General features: G+C 51.5%; 1 protein-coding gene across 1 annotated transcript in view; it reads right to left on the minus strand.

Annotated features, from left to right (window-relative positions):
• Nucleotides 1-776: 776 nt before the first annotated feature.
• Nucleotides 777-14,478, minus strand: part of Cd276 (CD276 molecule) — a 31,227-nt gene continuing 17,525 nt past the window's right edge. Inside the window, exons 3-8 of the mRNA XM_051155739.1 lie at nucleotides 12,747-13,085; nucleotides 10,993-11,289; nucleotides 6,392-6,526; nucleotides 3,890-3,931; nucleotides 2,408-2,443; nucleotides 777-1,156 (exon numbers count right to left, since the gene is read on the minus strand). Of these exons, the coding sequence (XP_051011696.1) occupies nucleotides 1,134-1,156; nucleotides 2,408-2,443; nucleotides 3,890-3,931; nucleotides 6,392-6,526; nucleotides 10,993-11,289; nucleotides 12,747-13,085 (872 nt within the window). The 3' untranslated portion in view covers nucleotides 777-1,133. The remainder of the gene's footprint in view (nucleotides 1,157-2,407; nucleotides 2,444-3,889; nucleotides 3,932-6,391; nucleotides 6,527-10,992; nucleotides 11,290-12,746; nucleotides 13,086-14,478) is intronic.

Here is a 14,478-nt window from a genome sequence, read left to right on the forward strand (position 1 = left end):
AGTTCTGCAGATATGGCCCAGGGCTGTGCTTTCTCCAGGTTTCTGCCCCTACGCTGGGCCCTGGGTCAGGCTTAGTATAGGCTGAGGCTGAGGTACCCAGAAGCTGTGGGCATAGATGGGTACAGGAGGGAGCAAGGCCATTTCCCAGCTGGAGGTGAGGTCTAGAGGTAAGGGACTCTGTATTTCCTGCAGGACCCTGGCATCCAGCACAGTGCTAACCCCTGTGGTTGCTCAAGAGATGTCAATTTACTACAAAGTAAAAGTAACAAAGATTCTAAACATGGGAAAGCATAGAATTGAAGGCTGAACCCCTGAGGGGCAGGGAGAACCAGGGAGACCAGCGCCTGCTTCCTGCAGCGGGGAGAATGGGCACAGCCCAGGGCAGCCAGAGGAGACCACACAAGGCAAGTCTGTACGCGTTCCAGCACGCACAGCTGCAGGTGTGTGTGTACCTGTGTGTACAGATGAGGAGAGTGGCCCCATCTCACTTAGTCAGAGAGGGAGACAGCCAGAGCCAGGGCCAGAGCGGGGCAGGGGAGTCAGGGCAAAGACTGGAGAGATGCTGAAGAGATGGGACCCCATACTAGTCAGAACAAAGGTCGGGGAACAGTAACTAAGATCTGTCAGGGCCACGAGAGAAACAAGCAAGAGGTAACTATGCAGCTGCCTTCAGAGAAGTAAGGCAGGGGTTCGCCTGAACAGTACGTGCATTGGAGAATAATAGCAGTTTAGACGGTCTGCGCGGCTTTGGAGGAGTGAGGAGGCAGGGGGTGTGGTTTGCACGTGTCCTTAAGAAATAAGGCCAAAGGAAGGTTCACGTGTGAGATCGCTGGAGAAACAAGGCCACTGGATGACTCTGGAGGAACGCTGAGGTGGAATGGTCTGTGTGTCACGTCCATAAGAAAGAAGGCCGCGGGAAGGTTCATCTATCGTGTCATTGGAGAAATAAGGCTGCGGGATGATGGGAATTAAGTCCATCGGAGAAATAAGGCTGTGGGTGGCCTGTGTACCACATCCTTTGAAGCATGGGTAGATCTGCAGAGCAGGACCCATTCCTTGGGGGCGGGGCTCACGTTGAGGCTCCACATAGCCACAGAGTGGGTCCCCAACCTGGAAAGGGCAGCATCTCCCAGTCAGGCTATTTCTTGTCCATCATCTGCATTTCATAGTAGGATGAAAGGAAAAGGGGGGTAGGGGGAAATGCATTAGAGGCTAGAATATCTACTCCTGGGGTATTATATCAGAAATCACATATCCAGTTGGGAGTGTGCACCCTAATAATCATAGTGACCCTGGAGGCTAATATGTACACAGGACATGTAGAGCTAAGGAGTGTGACTCCTTACACTGCTATCCCAGAGGCCAATGTGCACATAGGAGCCAGGTGGGAGAGTGAGTCCTCTCACCCTACACACTCCCTCCTGCTGGCCTACTTGGTCCATCTGACTCACCCTTCAAGGCCTGGCCCAATTCCGGCCTCTGGCAGGGTGCCCCTTCCCACTCTTACGACCTGAAGAGTCACGCTGCAGGAAACCCTCTCCCTCTGACTTTGCCTCCCTACTGAAGAACATCCAAATCTGACACCCTTGGCCCTGCTCCATGTCCCAGCTTTGCACTAGCAGTTTAGAAGGCCTTGGACATGTGTGGCCCTGCTCTTCTCTTCTCCCTTGGGTTCTGTCTGCCCTCAGGAAAGGAGCTGTCATAGCCCGCCTCTGTAGTCATCTATCTTGGACACAGAGTAGAGGACAGGATGCCTCTCTGGGGAGCAGGGAAGCCCAGTGCATCCCCTATAGAGCTACATACAACTCCCTTCGGACACCCAGCTGACATTTTTCATCAGCGGGGCGTCATTCTCCAGTGCTTACTGCTTGCCAACGACTGACTGCCGACTGCGACTGACTGACCAGCCACCTCCTATGAAAGCTACCTTCCTAGCCTCAGCCTGAGGAACAGGTCACATGACTAGGTTCTGCCCAATGGGATGTATCTAAAGTGACAGGAGCTATTCTTGGCCAAGCCCTAGAAAGATGTTCCGTGCCCTCCTTCTCATCCCTTGCCTCTGGAGGGGGCATGGCAGCCACAGCCACCCCTTGGACCCAGGGATGGCGTGGCAGGGAACAGAATCCAGGCTCCAGGCTCCCTGCAGCTTTAAGACTATCAGACGGGAGAGGTAGAAATGCCTGGCGCGGGTGAGCCTGGGTAGGACATCTGGGTCCTATTGGAGCAGCTGGAACCCAGGCTCCTCGACCATCTCACCTGGAGGTGAGCGGACACTGACACAGGTCAGCAGCAGGAGGGTGATGGCAGCCTCCCACCCCACCCCCAGCTTCCTATACAGACACACAAAGACACACACATCCCATTTCAGGCAATACATACATACATACATACATACGTACATCTTTACCTTCTTTGTTTTCAGAGTGTTTCAGAGGCCGCAGAGCTGGGAAAAAAAAAAAAAAAAAGGAAGTGTTTGATAAGAGAAGACCCCTAGGGAGGCAGGCAGAGGGAGAAGGAAGGGTGGGGATGCAGAGGGATGAGTGGGGATGGGCAGTGCCAGGGGAGATGTCCCAGAGCTATCCCAAGCCTCATTTCACAAGTCCCACCTCCACCCCCTCTGAATAAGTCCCATGTGTCTCCTTCTCTGAATCTCAGGTTCCTATTACTATAGAACGGGGACAAGGACCTGTCCCTAAACAAGCTGGCAACACGGCAGCACACACAGCCCAGGCCACAAATGAGGACCGAGGGGGAGGGGGCTGGCATGGTTGCAGAGGCCCCCAGAGGCCCAGGATCACGTGGCCTAGAGGCTGACTGACTCTCCAGGGCACCCTCCCACCCTCCCTCCCTCCGACATCTGCCTCTGAGAATGAGAAATGAGGCCTGATCCCAGCCCCATCTCCATGCCGGCCACACAGGCACCAACAGGTGGAGAGTTAATTGGCATGATTTATAGCAGTCCCCAGGCTTCAGTCTCCTGCTCTTCCTTCTGTGGGGGTGGGGAGGGAGCTGTTGTCAACTGGAACAGTCCAACAGGGCTCCTGGGAAACCTGCCTTTCTCAGCCTGGTCACTCTTGGTCCTGCCACTGTGGGACACCAGGACCTCAGCACACACCCTAAGACCGGATCTCAGCAACTGCTTTCCTAGGCTCTGGAGAGGGCTCCAGAACAGCCCTCAGGTACCGTTAATGGCATTTCACAGGTGAGACACGGAAGCCCAGAGGCGCAAAGCGCTTGGCCAATGTCACACAGGCTCTAAGGGGAGCAGGACTAACCATAGTTGTCTGCTCTGTGACAACAGCTGCCACCGTAAGCTCTCCCCACCCAACCCCTGCCCCACCCCAAGACAGGGTTTCTCTGTGTACCCTTGGCTGTCCTAGACTCACTTTGTAGACCAGGCTGGCCTCAAACTCACAGCAATCTGCCTGACTCTGCCTCCCAAGTGCTGGGATTAAAGGCCTGCGCCACCATGCCCAGCGCCACCATAAGCTCTTAAGTAGACACCAAGCACAGAACTGTCCTCTATATAGACTCATTTAACCCAGCGCAGAAAGACCTAGAAACCTGTTGTTCTCACACCCATTTACATATGTGTGTGTGTGTGTGTGTGTGTGTGTGTGTGTGTGTGTGTGTGTGTATGGGAAAATAGGCCAAAGAGACACAGGTATTTGCCGAAGGTTCCTTTGTTTATAAGAGACTTCCTCTCTCCAGAAGCCCTCCTCCCACCCCTGGGAAGCCCTCAGTTGGTACAGTCCTGATGGACAGCTCAAGATAGACTCCTGAGTGGTAGTCTGGGATCTGCCTCCAGACCCTGGGTTGGGGACTTCCATCAGAGGGTACTTCATTCAAACCTCAGAGCATGACGTCTTGTCTCCTGGACCACACTCACCTGTCTTGGCTCCTTCTCCATCCCCATCCTGGTCCTCAGCGCCTAGAAGAGGAACAACAGACTTCATCAGTGCTTCCAGTCCTGCCCTTCCGCCCTTGCTGGCTGAACAGATTCCACTTCTGGTCTGAATGCTGGATTCAAGGCTGGAGCCTGAGACCAGAGCGGAGTCAAACCTGGGATATAATGGGAGGGCTGCAGCAGGAAGCCCAACTCTTACCTGTCCAGGGCCCACTCACCCCCACTTTCCACCCAGCCTGTAACTCCACACACCCACTCACTCACAACCCAGTCAACATCACCACATCTGGACCACATGTGTGTGTGTGTGTGTGTGTGTATGTGTGTGTGTGTGTGTTGTGGGTATGTGCATGTGTGTGTGCATGCAGATGAAAGTCAGATGATGACATCAGGTATCTTCTTCAATTGACTCTCCACTTTATTGGAGACAGGGCTCCTCACCGAACATGGAGCTCACCGATTCAGCTAGAGTGGCTGGCCAGTGAACTTTAGGGATCTTTCTGTCTCCTTAAACCCCAGTGTGACAGAAGCAAGCTGCCACACCAGGCTTTACACGGGTGCTGGAGATCTAAACTCAAGTCCTCATCTTTGCACAGCAGCCCCTTTACCGACAGTCATCTCCCCAGTCCCTCTGTACCCCCACGTCAGCCTGTTCACCAATTCCCTACCAACCCACTTAACCATCTATGACAAATCATCACTTACCCACAATCCCCAAACTCTCCTCACTTCTTCCTCATACCTAGCCATCTTCCAGCCTCCATTGCCTGTCTGCTCTCGTACCTCAGTTTACCCATGTGACTCCCACCAAGGTGGACTCACCCATCTACCATCACCAATACCAACCAATCCCCACAACCACCAGATGATGTCATTGTGAGGCTCTGCACACTCCGCATGCCAAGGAAGGCACACAGTCTTTCCAGTGACACACAAACTAAATGTTCACAAGGATTCAAGGCTGGAGCCTGAGACCAGAGCGGAGCTGAACCTAGGATATAATGGGAGGGCTACAGCAGGAAGCCCAACACTTACCTGGCCAGGCTCACTTATCCAGACACACTCATGAGACTTACACGTTCAGGTTCACACTTGTGTCCACAGACACTCATTCCTTGTAGCCTTATACGCCCACCACCTTTATGACACATTACACTCTCGTTTACACCCATTTGCCATGCTCACACACCGACAGGCAGGTCCACACATAGGACGTTAGTTAGCCCTGAGGTCTAAGGCTGGGCCCCTCTGTGTATACCAGCTCCTCCCGTTCACTCTGTCACAGACACAGCACCTGCCGTGTTTGAATGTCTCTTCCCTCTCAGATGCACACTGAAATTAGCTGTCACCAAACAGTGTCAAAGGGTGGGACTTCTGGGCTGGAAAGATGGCTCGGTAGTTAAAGAGCACTGTCTGCTCTTGCAGAAAAACAAGGCAGTAGGAAGCCTCAGTATCCACAAGGCGACTAATAATCATCTGTAACTCCAGTTCCAGACACACATGCAGGCAAAACATCCATTCACAGAACTTTAATTTGAAACTAAAAATTTAAATTTTAATTTTAAATTTTAAAATAATTTTTTTCTTTCTTTCTTCTTTTCTTTTTTTGTTTTTTGTTGTTGTTATTGTTTATTTTTTTGTTTTGTTTTGTTTTCTGAGACAGAGTTTCTCTGTGTAGTCCTGGCTGACCTGGACTCACTTTACAGACCAGGTTGGCCTCAAACTCACAGCGATCCACCTTCCTCTGCCTCCTGAGTGCGGGGATTAAAGGTGTGCACCACCATGCCGGCTTAATTTTTTTTTTCTAAAGAGGTGACACTTCTAAGGGGTGGTTAGGCTCTGAGAGCTCCACCCTTGCAGATGGCGCTGTGGCCTTCTGCCCTTTGACTTCCCACCATCTAAAGATGAGCAAAGCCTCCTCAGATGCTGATGCCCGGATATGGCACTGCCTTATTTGTTTTGTGCATATGTCTGAATGTGTGGCATTCGTGCGAGTGCGCATGCCTGCTTACATGTGTGTGGGTGCACTTGTATGTAGAGGCCCGAGGCTGATGTCATCAGTCCTCCTTGGACACTCTCCATGTTATTCATTAACGCAAGGTCTCTCGGTTCAGCCCGGGGCTCACTGATGCGCCTAGTCTAACCGATCAGTTTGTTCTGGGGAAGGTTTCCTCCTTCTATGAGTTGAAATCGCAGAGAAGCCTGCCAAGCCTACAAGGCATCTCTGTGGATGCTGGAGCCCCAAACTCCAGCCTTCATTCTTCTGTGGCTAGTGTTTTCTCTGCCAGCCCTGCTGCTTAGGTATGGTTCTTCCAGTTTGAAAAGCACAAGCTTCTTTACATGACCCTGCCTCAGGTAGTCTCCTCAACTGCACTAAGTAAACTAAAACAGTGGCATGCCCCAGGATGTATGTACAACACACACACACACACACACACACACACACACACACACACACACACACGCAGAGTCACTGTCACTCACCCGCATTCTCCTCCTCACAGCTCTGCTTGATCTTTCTCCAGCACACGAAGGCCAAGGCCACCAGCAGTACCACAAGACAGACAGAGAGCCCCACAGTCACCCACAGAGCCTCCGGGGGGAAGGTCATGGGCTGCCCTAGAAGAAAAATAAAGAAGAATGAGACCATCTTGTTCCAAGGTGTGAACAGGGGCTCCCGGTCTCACTGTGCCCCGCCGAGATGAATGAAGCTCACTCAGGCCCCCATGGCCATAGCTCATTCATCCCATCAAACCCTTCCATTGTGGCTATGGGTGACAGAGGCGGTGCAGTGCGTCAGAAGGGAGTGGGAGGAGCTAAGAAGCCAAGGGTGACTAACAATCATGGGTAGGGCCTCATGGCCTCGGAGAATCTTTCTGTCTTCTAAGAGTGGCTCAAGATCTCTAAGCTGACCCAGCTTCTAGCCTCCCAGCTTTTCTGTCTAATGTCACCGCAGGAAGTCCCATTTCAGTCATTCTCTACAGAGGCCCTGTCTCCTTCCAGGCTCTACACTGTCACTGTCATTTTCCCTTCCTAGTAGGGTCTCCCAAATTTCCCCGCCTATCTTAGGAGTCACCTCTCCAGAGGCCTCCCTGATGGTTCCACTCCCACCTGGTTTACATCAGCTAGCTACAGCCTGTGAGCCACATTGTGGCCAGTTTTTACAACCCATGAGCTAGTATTAGCTCTTATTTCTGTAAAGGGCTACAAAAAGAAAGGAGAAAAAGAAAAGAAGGAAAGAACATGAAGAAAAGCTACAGTACTCTGGAGATGTAACTCAGTAGGCAGACCAACTGTCTAGAGCACATGAAGTTCTGGGTTCGATTCCCGGCACCAGATGAACTAGGCATCCCACACCACTGTGATCCCAGAACTAAGGAGGCTGAGATGGAAGGATAGAAAACTCAAGGCCATCTTCATTACAAAATGAGTTCAAGGTCAACTGAGACCAAGAGCTGCCAGCAGAGAGACGGCACGTGGCCCACAACATAGCTATTCTCTGTCTCTTCACAGAAAGTGTGCCTTAGTTCTAACTAAACACAGACGAGGGCCTGGAGTGGGCGTCTAAGTCTCTCAGGGATTCATGCAGATCTGGGGGAGCCTCACAGTGGGAACGATCACGTGCAACCCCGAGGCTCCACCTGTTAGATACCTCAAGTCAAAAGGGTGAGGGGATGTTGAGGAGCTCAAGGCGGGCTTGAAGCCAGCAGCTGTTCTGAGCACACCCGCCACATGGCTCCAGCACAGACACCACCCTCAGCCTAGTGCTACACTGGGTCCAGGGCAGAGCCTTGGAGGAGGTAAAGGAAAACACACACACACACACACACACACACACACACACACACACACACACATACATACACACACACACACACACACACACACACACACACACGATTCCTTCCACTCTCTAGAGACAACATGCAGCCAGGGCGGCAGCAGCCTCTATGGAATACATAGGTAGCAGGCCCAGCATCCTGCACCCTGCAGAGGCCCAGGCTCAGGGAACTGGGATAGTTCCTTGCAGTAGATATGCTTTCCACGGGCACACTGCCGCTCTGGACCCTGGAATCAGAAGAAGCCAGCATAGGAGCAGAAGGCCACAGCTGAGGTAGTGGCTAGATGGTCAGTCTGGGACACATGGAAGAGGCCTCTGGAAATTTCTAAGATGGGGCTTGCGAAGCAGTGGACAGGGCAGAACAGAAGAAATACTCAAGGGACTCCAACCCGCCCTGAGGAACTACAGGCAGCTAATGCTTGCTAGGGGAAGGAGAGACATTCTCTTCAGGGATATGGTCACTTGACAAAATGCCCAGGCTCCTGTAATCGGCCCCTCACTTGCGCTCCTATAAGCCGTCCTAATGAAAGCCACTGTGTCACAAAAAAATAAAGAGACATTAAATGGGAGGGGGACCCCAAGATGAATCCACTGGTAAAAGACTCTGTAGCCTGAATTCCAGCCCCAGAGCCTATGGTGGAAAGAGAACCAACTCCTGAAAGTTGTCCTCTCACCTGTGTGTACACACACACACACACACACACACGGTTTTAAAATAATGAAAATAGGAGGGGACTATTTGGGCAGAGGAAGGGGATCAGCAGAAATGATATGGGGACATGAAAGTGGTATTAGGGCTAAATATGATCAAAATGCATTATATACATATATAAAATATCACAATGAATCTATTTGATGTAAATTAATATAAGCTAATTAAAAAAAAAAACTCAAAAAGAAATACTCAAAGGGAAAGACTCCCTGTGTTCGCCCCGATGCTGCGCCTGAAACACAGTCAGACTTCCTTCATTCTCCCGGCAAAGGACACAGTCGGCTGGGGCTCAGCCCTCTATCTCCAGCTTTTCTTCTAGAAAGCTCTCTCCACAGAGGCCTGGCACAGCACACGCAACATCACTAACCCCCATCAGGTGGAGGGGGACCAGAGGACTGAGCATCGAAATCCCAGAATGCTGTACAAAGCAGATCTGCCCGAAGCAAACTGCAGGCCAAGGGCTCCAAGGTAAGCCAGCTCTCCTCTAATGAAAACAGGAGGCCAGCCTGCGGGGAGGAGGGAAAGTGGGCTAAGAGGCCAAGGCTGGATTCAGCTCCTGGTTCATCTGCTTGCTGCAGAATGCGGCAGAAGGGTTCCGGGCATCCTCAGATAGAGTTTAGAGAAGCTGGGAACCGTCTAAGCTATAGCTATGGTCAAGCCATTGCCTTTATCACTTGTCAAGTTTCAAAGTAGTGCCTGGCCCTGAAAACATCTGGAGCTGCTGCATTAGCCTGCAGTCTTGGGGGAGTCACTTTTCACTAGAGCCTCGGTCTCTTCTCTGAACTATGCTTGACAACACTGGCCCAAACGAAATCCCTTTCCGTCAGTGCTGGCTCCTGAGGCATAAAGAATGTTCTCTGACGTGGGGCAAATGTTCTTTCCACATACAAGCCCTTGCTTCACAGCGTCAGTACTACAGATGTCCCAGCCCATCTGGTACAGGATGGCCGTGAGCCCTCTGTCCTCCCTGCCAACCTCCACACCTCTGTCCATCTCAACCCACATCCCTTGGTCGTATTTGTAAAAAGACTGCTTTTCCTTTTTTAGAAAGAGATTTGTTGTGTGTATTTGCACATGTATGTGAGAGTACCCACAGGGGCCAGCAGAGGGCATCAGATCCCTTGGAGATGAAATCATAGGTGGTTGCAAGCCACCTGACATGGCTGCTGGAATGTGAACTCTGGTCTTCATGATGAAGCAGCAATTCTTAATCACTGAGCCATCTCTCCAGCGCCAGTGAACCATGGCTTTCCTACGGGGCTCTCTGCAAGATCACAGTGGTACCTCAGAACACGCGAGAGCCGAGGAAAAGGCTCCCTTAGAGGAGGCATGGACCGGCTCTCCACAGAGAAGGTACGTACAGTCTTGGGGAGGTCTGGGCGATGCCTTGAAGACAGGCAAGCATGAATAGTGAACACTGTCCTGAGTTAGTCCACCATGAGGGAAGACCACATAAGGCCCAGTGGGAGAGGTAGGCTGCAGGGAAGTGTAAGAGCTACACAGAAACTGGCAACCACTGGAAGTAGAAAGTGGAGAGGGTTGGGGGATGTCAGGCTGACTTTGTGGAAAGAGAAAAGACAAGGCCCAACATCAGACAACTTGCTGTCCTGATCTCAGAGACGGAGGAGGCCCCTGGGAAAGTGTGCATACAACCCAGAGCTAGGCACTGGGAAACTAAACCTAGCACACGGGCCTCCCAAAGGACTGAACAGAGACATGTCAAGGCCAAACACAGAGGGCGGCTTTCTGCCTTGGCATAAACATGAGCCTGTGCCCTCTTTACACCCTCAAGTATTGAAGGTGCCTACTGGGTCTAGTGGTGACCTGGAAACCAGAGATTAAGTGATTACTCACGTAAGAGATGCAATCTACTATTTGACCACATGGGGGCAGTAGAGACAATCCTGGCCAATGCAACTGCGGTGCTCTAGTCTGCGTGGAGAAGCACTGCCCTCCACCGATGTGAGTGGGATCCACCCGCGAGCATCCCAGGGCTTCACAGTTGGACAAGGCAACTCCTTCACACCAAAGAGGTCCCCACTGGGAAGCACCCCTTCATTCACCAAGTCTCTTAGCAAGCCTTGTGTCTGCCCCAGAATTCTACCCACCCCTCTAAGATTCCAGGAAGGTACTTTGTGGTCCCTGTAAGAGCTATAAAGTACTATGGAAAGCAAATATTACAAATGATTTGTCAGCTCAAGAAAAAAAAAGTCCCGGGGCTGGAGAGATGGCTCAGAGGTTAAGAGCACTAGCTGCTCTTCCAAAGGTCCTGAGTTCAATTCCCAGCAACCATATGGTGGCTCACAACCATCTATAGTGAGATCTTCTGGTGTGGAGGTGTACACACAGGCAAAACATTATAAACATAACAAATAAATAAATCTTTGGGGAAAAAAGTCCCTTAAAAACTTCCCACTGGGGAGGCTCTGGAGTGCATGAAATCTATATGAAAAGGAGTGTTTTTATTCGGCTATTCCAGTTTAGGCGGTATCTGCTCCCTTATGCCTTCTTCAGCTGACCATCTCCCCTTACCTGTGATGGTGACTGAGCCATGAGCATCTTGCTGCAATACCGGGTTGCGTACCAAGCAGCTATAGGTGCCATTAGCACCCAGCACCACCCTCAGCACGCTGTGAACATCAAACAAGCCCCGTTCGTTGGCCATCTGGGATGTTGTCACATTGTCAGTCAAGGGCAATCCCTGTCCATCCTTCCAGAAGACCTCAGCTTCGGGATAGCCCTGGTAGCTGGAGCACGTGATGGTCAGCCTGTCCCCTGGACGCAGGTCCTTGTTGGGCTCCAGAGTCATGCTGGGCTTCGAGTAGGGGGCTGAAGGGTGGCAGAGGGCAGAGATCAGTGACAGCCAGCACAGCAGATACAGTGGAAGAAAGGATACATGAGGCTAAGAGTTGGGAGTCAGCTACAGGCCTTTCTTTGACAGTGAGATCGGCAGTGGGACACTGGATGGGCTGCATGCAGTCTGGGCCAGGAGGGGAAAATGTTCCCACCTGTAATTCAACTGCCACCTGCAGGCTGGCAGCAGCACTGCAAAAGCCCCGGATGCTCACAAAGCCAGTGACTACAGAAGGCACTGCCCTGTGCCAGGTGGGCAGGGTAGAGTGCTGTGCTGCTGATATGGCCCTGCCCTGGTCCCAGCCCTCGAGGAAGCTGCACACCAGCTATTTGGTGTCTATCAATTGCCAGATGAAGTTAAACTGTGTCAGGCTGAAGCCAGGTTTGGGAGAGGAGCAGCATAGGGTGGTGTCTCTGTCCACCGGGGTCACCACAGGGTCTTCAGAGACCTGGATCTCCATGCTTCCTGGGTCAGGATCATAGAGACAAAGAGAAGGACAGAGTGTCTGTAGCTGCTCCACAGGCTCTTCTCCCATCAAAACGCAGGCCTTGCTCCTTCTCTTTCTCTCTAAGACACACTGAGTCTCAAATCTGATTTTCACAGTGGGCTGGTCTTGTCTGATGAGAGCCGTCCCTAAGGTCAAGGCTTAGGGCAATAGGATGGTCAAGAGCTCCCGCAAGAACAAACCCCTTCCCCAGCAGAGCTCCTCTCCGACTCCCACCCTGGCTTTCCTGCTGACTCAGATGCATCTCCATCTTTCCAGAAGATGTCTATAGCCTTGGGGTCTGGGGAGTCAGAGATTCCACACTACCTGGAGTCCCCTGTCCCGTCACTGTCTTATCACTATCAAGCATCTCACTTGTCTGGGAGACTAAAGATAGAGAGCTTTAACTTCAAGTGCAACTGATAGAATGGTAACCTTCCCTGTATAGTGCCATTTAAGAGTCAAAAATAAATAAATAAATAAAAATAAAAACCCGTGGGGCTTCTGTGGGCTGTGATGGTGATTGAGCCATGCACATCCTACTGAGTGCCAGGCATCTGTAGGTGCCATTAGCACCCTGGACCACCCTAAGCATGCTGTGCACACCAAGCAAGCCCTGCTCCTTGGCCTTATAAGATGTGGTCACATGGCCAGTCAAGGGTGAGCCTTGCCAGAACACTGAAGCCACAGGGTAGCCCTGGAAGCTGAAGCACATGATGTCACCTTGTCCCCAGGTGGTCGTTGGGCTCCAGGGTCATGCCAGGCTTTGAGTAGAAGGCTGGAGGGTGGCAGAGGACAGGGGTCACCAACACCATCAGTGAAGGAAAGAGTGGAAGAGAGGACACATGTGGCTGTTAGTGCAGGAGTCGCCTTTCTCCATGGTGCAGCAGTGCGTGAGAGGCCGCAGGCAGAAGGGGAGAAGCAGAGGGTGACTCTCTCCACACTCACCGGCCACCTGCAGGCTAACCGCAGCGCTGCCAAAGTCCCGGATGCTCACAAAGCAGGTGTAGCTGCCTTCGTCAGTTACTCGGACACGCTGCAGCCTCAAGGATGCGTTGCCCTGCACCAATAAGTCGGGGAAGAGTGCTGTGCGGTTGGCATAGGCACTGCCTTGGTCCCGGCCCTCAGTGAAGCTGTGAACCAGCTGTTTGGTGTCTGTCAGCTGCCAGATGAGGTTGAGCTGTGCCAGACTGAAGCCAGGCTCTAGGGAAAAGGAGCAGCGTAGGGTGGCATCGGTGTCCACCAGGGCTACCACAGGGTCTTCAGAGACCTGGACCTCCACAGCTCCTGGGGGTGAGTCGGAGGGGGCAGGGTAGTTAGGACAGGTGGGGTTTTTCAGGGTCTCTCTCCCTCCCCAGTTACCTCTAGGCTCTGCACCCTTCCTTTGGTGTCTGGGGCTCAAAGTAAATTCCTATCTATCTGTGCTGCTCATTGAGAGTAGCTTTGTGCCACCATGAATTAGGAATGCAACAAGGGCAAGGAGATGCCCTAGAGCTCATTAACATCACAATGGAAGACAGAGGCAGTTTGTGATGAACAGGGCTGCTCATGAGCTTGTGATTAGACTGTGGGAGAGAAAAACAGGCCGCGGATGTGGCTCTGTGTTAGAGCACTGGCCCAGCTTTGGGTCCACTCTGGTCCAAAAAAATGAGAAAGAGAAGGAGAGAAGGAGGGAAGAGGAAAGAGGAGGAGGAGGAAGTGGAGGAAGAAGAGGAGGAGGAGAAAGGGGAAATTACTATGAAAGAAAAGGAAGGAAGGAAGGGAGAGAGAGAAAAAGCAAGCAAGCAAAAGAAGCCAGTGACTCTAAAGCAAAGAGGCAGCTTTCAAGCCTGGCAGGTATTCTCCACCTACCAGGTCATTTGCATTTTCCCACAAATACACACTATTTGTATAATTAGGAAGGGGTGCCCACAAAAAGTATGTGCCCAATGTTCATAGTGATTTTCTTTGAGTGAGGGAACCTCATGGGTGCTTTTTCTTTCCTTCTCTTCCTAAATAATCATTAACTCCTATACAAGAAAGAATGCCCATGCCTATAAATAAGGTGTGAGGCATGAGCCCCATGAAACGGAAAGCCCCATAAATGGGTGTGCCCGGGAGAGGGCCCAGCAGGTAGAAAGGCTCTGAGGCAAGGGCCAGTGAAAGCAAATGGGACAGTAACCCAGTGGGAAACTCCCCTGGAAGTGAGCCAGACAGGGCTTTAAAAGGTGCTGGAAGAAACCTGGGTTTCCCACCTTTGTGGGGACGTCATTAAGGAGAGCACTAATTATTAGACGTAATCTGGGTAGCAAGGCATGAAGTTCACCTTGGCACCTCTATAAAGGGAGACTGTATTGTACAGGAGTAAGAGGGCGAGTAGTTGGAAGTCCTTGTAAGACGTGATGGTGAGACAGCAGAGGAAAGGACATTGAGGCCATTAGCACAGGAGTCAGGTTTTAATCCCAGCACTCAGAAGACAAGAGGCAGAAGGATCTCTGCATAAATTTGAAGCCAGCCTGGACAACATAGAAAGTCTAGGCCAGCCAGGGCTACATAGTGAGACCCTGTCCAAAGAAAGAAAAGGAGAAGAAGAAGAAGAAGAAGAAGAAGAAGAAGAAGAAGAAGAAGAAGAAGAAGAAGAAGAAGAAGAAAGTGAAGAGTAGCTGTAGAGATTAAAAGAACCAGCCAGATCTGAGATGCA

Source organism: Acomys russatus, chromosome 14 (assembly GCF_903995435.1).
Source record: "Acomys russatus chromosome 14, mAcoRus1.1, whole genome shotgun sequence".
In the NCBI taxonomy this organism is placed as follows: domain Eukaryota; kingdom Metazoa; phylum Chordata; class Mammalia; order Rodentia; family Muridae; genus Acomys; species Acomys russatus.